The sequence below is a fragment of the Phaeoacremonium minimum genome, assembly GCF_000392275.1.
Source record: "Phaeoacremonium minimum UCRPA7 unplaced genomic scaffold PA7_03_scaffold_161, whole genome shotgun sequence".
NCBI lineage: Eukaryota > Fungi > Ascomycota > Sordariomycetes > Togniniales > Togniniaceae > Phaeoacremonium > Phaeoacremonium minimum.
The window spans coordinates 23,202-29,553 of NW_006921068.1; the positions used below are offsets into that span (position 1 = coordinate 23,202).

At 50.9% G+C, this 6,352-nt stretch overlaps 1 protein-coding gene across 1 annotated transcript; it reads right to left on the bottom strand.

The window, feature by feature from the left end:
• Positions 1 to 3,953: 3,953 nt before the first annotated feature.
• Positions 3,954 to 5,721, bottom strand: UCRPA7_2466 (putative amidase signature enzyme protein; the record flags this gene model as incomplete). The annotated part of the gene is made up of 5 exons (XM_007915035.1): positions 3,954 to 4,123; positions 4,179 to 4,335; positions 4,392 to 5,224; positions 5,299 to 5,488; positions 5,563 to 5,721. 5 exons carry the CDS (start codon positions 5,719 to 5,721, stop codon positions 3,954 to 3,956), a joined length of 1,509 nt encoding a protein of 502 aa, XP_007913226.1.
• Between the last annotated feature and the right edge of the window lie 631 nt (positions 5,722 to 6,352).

Below are 6,352 nucleotides of genomic sequence, written 5' to 3' on the forward strand. Positions count from 1 at the left end.
AAGGGGGAGGGAAACTGCTTACGACGGAGGGAGGGCCTTGGAGTGCAAATGTCTGAACGAAATTCATCAGGAACATGGAGGCCAGCGCGATCCATGTTCGAAGATGGACGACCGGCTCTTCATCGACGTCGTCGTAAACGAGATTCTCCACGGGAAGACTGATGTGATTTTCGACGTCTCCGATGTTGGTACTTTCAACTCGTGAAACCTCAAGAGGCCGAGCAGGCTGTTCTTTAGTAGTAGGCTCTGCCATTTTCTCGCTGGTGGAGTAAGTGTTGGTTGCAACACTGTGTCCAGGCGTGCAAGAAGACACCTCAAGTGGTGAGCTATCAATTGAGGCTCGATAGGAGTGTTCCTAATTTGATGATAACCTGCTGGTGGGTGGAAATTGAATAGATTGGTAATAAGTTGGTTCATCAAATGGTTATATGGCGCTATATGTATAAAATTAACTCTTTCATTGCCGATTCGAATGTAAGGTCTGGTTTACGGTGATAGATAGAGGTCGACTAGAGGGTCCCTAAGGCAACTTTTGACAAGGGCCAAACCGTCGTGACATTTCACTGAAGAGAGTCGCGGCTGTGCGCGTTCACTAGCGATAAAGACTTAGGTAGAACAACTACAGTTGTAGAGAAGTTAAGATTTCGAGTGACGGAGATTTGCGAGCATCGAAGATTGGTGAGAGTCGGACATTTGCGGGCGGAGACTGATGTTCGGCCATCTCTAAATCCACTAAAGCAACACTAAAGCAACACTACAGCAACACATTCCGGGGGGCTTCTTGATGTGGATCTGAGATCTTGCGCCAACTCAACTTAGACCTGTTCATTTTATTAATGGCCTTGGAGGCTTGAGTTCTCACCCTGCCCCTCAAGAGTGACGGAGATCTGCGACTTCCTTTATCCGATGCCTGTCTCTCAATTGAGACAACACTTTGACATTGATCTTGCTTCCAAATGTAAGATGAAGCCTCGGAGTAAATCCAATCGAGAGCATTCTAGGTTATCGTGCCGGGAATGACCTCGATGGCGGTCCGAGTACGCCTGGTTACAGATAGCCGTATCTCGGATACATCCCTACTCGACACGTCGAGAGGTATGTCGGTTTGTTACCAGGTACACAGAGCCTGAACCTTGGCGGCCTCTTCCTCCCCCATCTGCTCGTCTTGAACCCTTAAACTGTTGCATCAATATCGACCTTATCACACCAGATAGGTGATGTGGGCTTTCTGGTTTCCAACGACGCCTCAGATTTGTACGAATCGTGGTGCACTATTATCGCTGCCAAGATGAATACATTACCAAGCTTGCAGACGCGGAAGTTGACTCCTCTTGTCAAGCTATCTGCTATAGCCACGATACATTAATTGGTTTCTATCCGGTAGTGCGCTAATTACCTACCTTAGCTACAGAGTCACTACCAGATCGTTCCAATTCTCGAACTTGTAACACTATCCCCTGAGTTACTTCTGTCAGTGGGCCGGGTAGAATATTGGACATTGTGGTACCATGTCATACTTAACGATAGCCAAATAAGATTGCAAACTTTTGACGTTTTACTACGCGACCATCTTGTCAATCTGATTTTAGAAGCTTGTGGAGGGCATGGTGGCACTTCACTGCTCCATCTATCAAGGCCATGACTCTTCCTAATTTCTCATCCTCGAGTCGCGGCACAACGACTTGTATGCTTAACGGGGTGCCCAGGTATACTTTTCTGTTGACATGTTTCCCGTCCCATAGCTCTCGGCACCGATCGTCCGAGCTACTCAGCGGCATCCCCCCAAGTGACTGTCCCAGGTGCAGATCTTGCTCGACCACGTCCCTGATGGGAATAGTGCCTGCGGGATAATCAAACATGACAAATGCGCTCGTGTAGTCTGTGGTGTTGTATCTGTCTATCTCGGGCACAGGGTGCGGTGCCACGGGGCAAATGATGGCATCGAGCTTCCTTGTTCTCTTGCCATACTGGTCTACTTCTGACCAAATCTGGAGCATCTCGCACTCAAGTTCTGCACGTCGAGCTTGTAACTGGGCCACTTCTGTAAGCTGGCAGGGTTCACTGGTTTTGAACCTGGATTGCATCCAAGGAACTAGTGGTTCTTGCATGGACCCCAAAAGCTCTCCCATAAGGACTCCACCGTCGATACCAATCAGCTTGTTCATGACACTTGGTGACTGTGTCCAAGCTGCTGGAGTAGGGACTTCGACCACCTTGAAGTTGGGATGCTGTCCCAGGACTGATGCGACTTCAGAAAGAATTTGGTCCACAGGAGGTAACAAGGTGCAGTTCCCATCACATCGCAGCACACCGATGACAACCTCCCCGTTTGTTCCTACCCCTTGCAGAGGTTCTTGAGCATCCGTCCACTGGCCAAACACGCAATCCTCCCCCCATAGACTGCTCCGTGGCACCAGCTCTTTCATGACATAGTTGATATCGTCGATACTCCGCGCCAGCGGGCCTGCCACGGGTTGCACACCTGACCTCATCATGCCGTCGGCAACCAAAACGGCTTGTCCGCCATATGGTAACCTCGAATTGCTGGGTTTGAGACCATAGACTCCATTCGCCATGGCTGGAATCCTTACGCTACCACCAAGATCTGTGCCAATCCCGATGAGAGAGCCCTTCATCGCGATCATAACACCCTCCCCACCCGAGCTCCCACCAGCAGTGCACAGCCGGTTGATGGGGTTCATAGTTCTGCCAAAGACGTTGTTTATGCTATCAAGACTCGACAGCGTCTGCGGCACATTGGTCTTGGCCACAATGACTGCCCCAAGCGACAAGAGGAGATCCACTAGAGGCGCATTCTTGACTGCCGGCTTGAAGCACAATGCCGTCAGACCCGTGGAGCTATCGACTCCTTGTATATCGAATGTATCTTTGACAGTGACCGGTAAGCCATGCAATGGCCCGAGAGTGGTCCCGTGCTCTTCCAGGTATCGATCCAGGAACCTCGATCGTTCTGCGGCTTGTTTGAACAAGGGCTCTGTCAAGCAGTTCGTCAACTGCTGCGCGACTGCTGCGCGATGGCAAAAGGCGTCTATCACCTTCTCGGCGGAGAATCTTTTGCGTGCTATCACCTCGAGGAGTGTGGCAACGGTGTAGGCCTCGGTGATCTCGATTTCTTCTGCAGACAAGACTTTTGAAGGAACATCTAGTACACTTTGAGGTCCATCCTCAAAGTGCGGAGGGTCTTTAGGCAAGTAGGAGGAAGGTATGCGCCACTCTGATGGGATGCATGCATCCCGATCAGCTTGCTTGCGACGGGCGATGGGCACCCAAGGCGCTTCCAAGGAGGCGCTTACCATTCTAGCAATGATTGTCGAAGAGCCGTGCAGAATAGGATGACTTTAAACTAGCCGTCGCAGAGCTAATCAACGATTCTTTGTTATCGGTGCTGGATGCTGGAGGTGTTTCCCGCCTTTCCGAATCCAAGGTCCAAACAATTGGAATGAAGGAGAAGAGGGATCTTGATAACTATTAGTACTAATTGGCTAAGGGCGCAGAAAAATAAGCTACAGGGGCTAAATCGTCCTCTAGTGGCGCCTGGATACAGTGCAAACCTAGCGGCCTCGTAGGCCGTGGTTGACCTCCGAGCGCGGCGATACCCGAAGAGTGACGCTGTGACACAGCCGTCTTCTACCTCACCTGAGTTCAGCTCTCGACACTTGATCAACTTTGCACTGAAATCTGTTTTCCCCTTAAGTATTTATAAGCTATGATCGTGCCCTAGTCCTACCATGTACTAATTACTTGTGGCATAACTAACAGGTGCCGTCTCTATATAAAGTACGTGACCGGGGCCTGCTAAGTAGGGTGTTGGATCATAAAAGCTAGTCTTTTCGGAATCACAGCCCTCAAATACTTTACAGTGGAAGGGGATCTCGAAATACGTCATGGTGTTCTTATGTTGAGTGTTCTGGATATGGCGTTACACCTCATTCCTACAAGTTCTTCCAGTCATATGCTCTCTCCCAGGCAGCTGCGACCTTCAAGCAATCCACATCCTGATATTTCCGACCGACCAGTTGTAGTCCAACAGGAAGCTTGACATTAGCATCTTCTCTGGCAGGAACAAAGCCCACTGGGATCGAGATAGCAGGGTGCCCAGAGTCTTTTGGGTTATTTATTAGTCGCCACATGTCGTCTTGGAATGCTGAAAGACTCACTATCGAATGGCGAGGTGTTGGCTACCATGCCCGTTGTCCTCTTCGCAAACTTCAGCAAACCCTCTTCGTAGCCAGTCTCTGGAAGTTTCGGAGCCGGGTGTGGCAACGTAGGCATGACTAAGACGTCGAACTCTTGCAGCGCCTTGTCATAAGCGTCCTGAACTAATGTCAGTACAGTTCGAGACAAACAACAGCTGGGAGAGAGTGGCCTACGCTGATGAACTTCTGGAGGTTCATGCATTTCCCCTGATGCGACAATCCATGCTTCTCCGAGAGCCATAGATGGTTGAGGTACAGGTTAGCTGCTCCGGGGCCGAGAGCGTCAAATTGCTGCTGGGTAAGACGGGGACCAACCAACGCCAATCGGTCAGTCATGTATAACTGCTTTCTTCCTTCCATCCCGCCCAACAAGGCTTGCCGTCCGCCAGGGAGCGAGATCGAGCTCATCCAGACAAGGGATGCTAATTTGTGTTCCGGGATAGAAACCGGCAACACCTCTGCGCCGAGAACTTTGAATTTCTCCACGGCGGCTTGGACAGACTTGACAATGTTTTCGTCCTGGCCATCAATCTGGAAGGCCTCTTGGAGAATTCCGATTTTGATACCACTCAGCATCTCGCCCTGTGGCCTCGATACGATCTGGTCAACAGGCTCGACAAAAGTCAGCCTCGGGTCATTGCGCCCCAGTAAAGCCTGTCGGTCATCCCATCCATCTGGGCCGGCAATCGTCTCCAAGAGCAAGGCGCAGTCCCGCACCGTGCGTGTCATCGGCCCCGCGTGGTCAATCGTAGCATCCAGATTGATTATGCCCGTGTAGGGCACCAGACCCCACGTCGGTTTCAGTCCGACGATTCCGCAGGAGGCCGCGGGGATTCGGATGCTGCCAGCTTGGTCGCAGCCGATGGACATGTCAACAACACCGGCCCCTACAAGACGGCCGGAGCCGCTGCTAGATCCACCAGCACTGTATCCCTTAGCCCAAGGATTATGCACATTTCCGGTGACAGAGGTCACCGAAAGACCCTCGAAACAGGCATTTTCGCACGCTGATATTTATGTATCAGCAAAGAGAGTTTCCATATGTAGCGGCCTGGCTTGGGTGGTGCGAGGCTCATCTTACCAGCCTTGCCAACGATAATGCCGCCGGCATCCATTACGCGAGTTGCAACGGTGGCATCGATTTTTGGTGTCCACTCTACCATCGATGTTCCGTTAGTACAGGGCACTCCAGCGAACGCTATATTGTCCTTCAATGCGATCGTTCGGCCCTTGAGCAAATTGCCAGTGGGAGTTGTGCATCTAGCAGTGACCTATTGGCGTTATTAGTCTCCCTCATCAATACAGAGCTTGTGTAAACACGATGCGAACAACGGGGACTTCTGACCTTTGCTGCCCAGCCGCCGAGATCGTTGTCTTGGGGAACCTGGATATCAGTTCTTGGATATTTTTTCAGGTCGGGAATGGGAATGACACAGCTGTCGTCCGGCAAGTTGGAAATCACGGCTTCCAGCCCGCTGACAAGCGTAACAAAGTCCGTTGCCATTTGGTCTGATAGCTTTATGCCCCCTTTGGCAGCGATGCTCACGGCATCTTCTAAGGCTACCCTCGGGGCCTCGGCGTCGACTCTAACAATAGACATCGTCAGAGCTTTTGGGTAGAGCTTTGGAAAAGTCAATGGCAGAGTTGAATCGAAATAATGGGCGACAGCTTGGATGAATTCTCCGAGAGAATAACTCCTGGCAATTGGACTCATAGACCATCGCTTTAAACAGCCTGCTCAATTGGCCCGAAGACCGTCGAACCAAAAGTTCACCCCATCTCGTCGTGCAGTGCTCTCTATCATTGTGAAGGATTAATTACCACTCGCGGTGAAGGTGCGTCCAACCCGACTTCGGAAAGGGTTAGAGGTGATCCACTCGGGCGTATCTCCGACTGTTGTTTCTTTGAGTCATGTTGTCGGACTTTCGCTAGCTTGGACGGTACACGATCCTTGCCCGTGGTGGACCAATGCACATCATTGATTGACCAACCTAAATGTGCCGTGTCATGACTCTCCTTCTTCAAGTTACGCTCACACATTCAATTTGAACTATAACCTATCTGGTCCTAGTTGAGTCTTAGTATTCTAACCTAACGCTAGTGAGTTGAGGGAGCAGGGTCTTACCCCTGCCAGC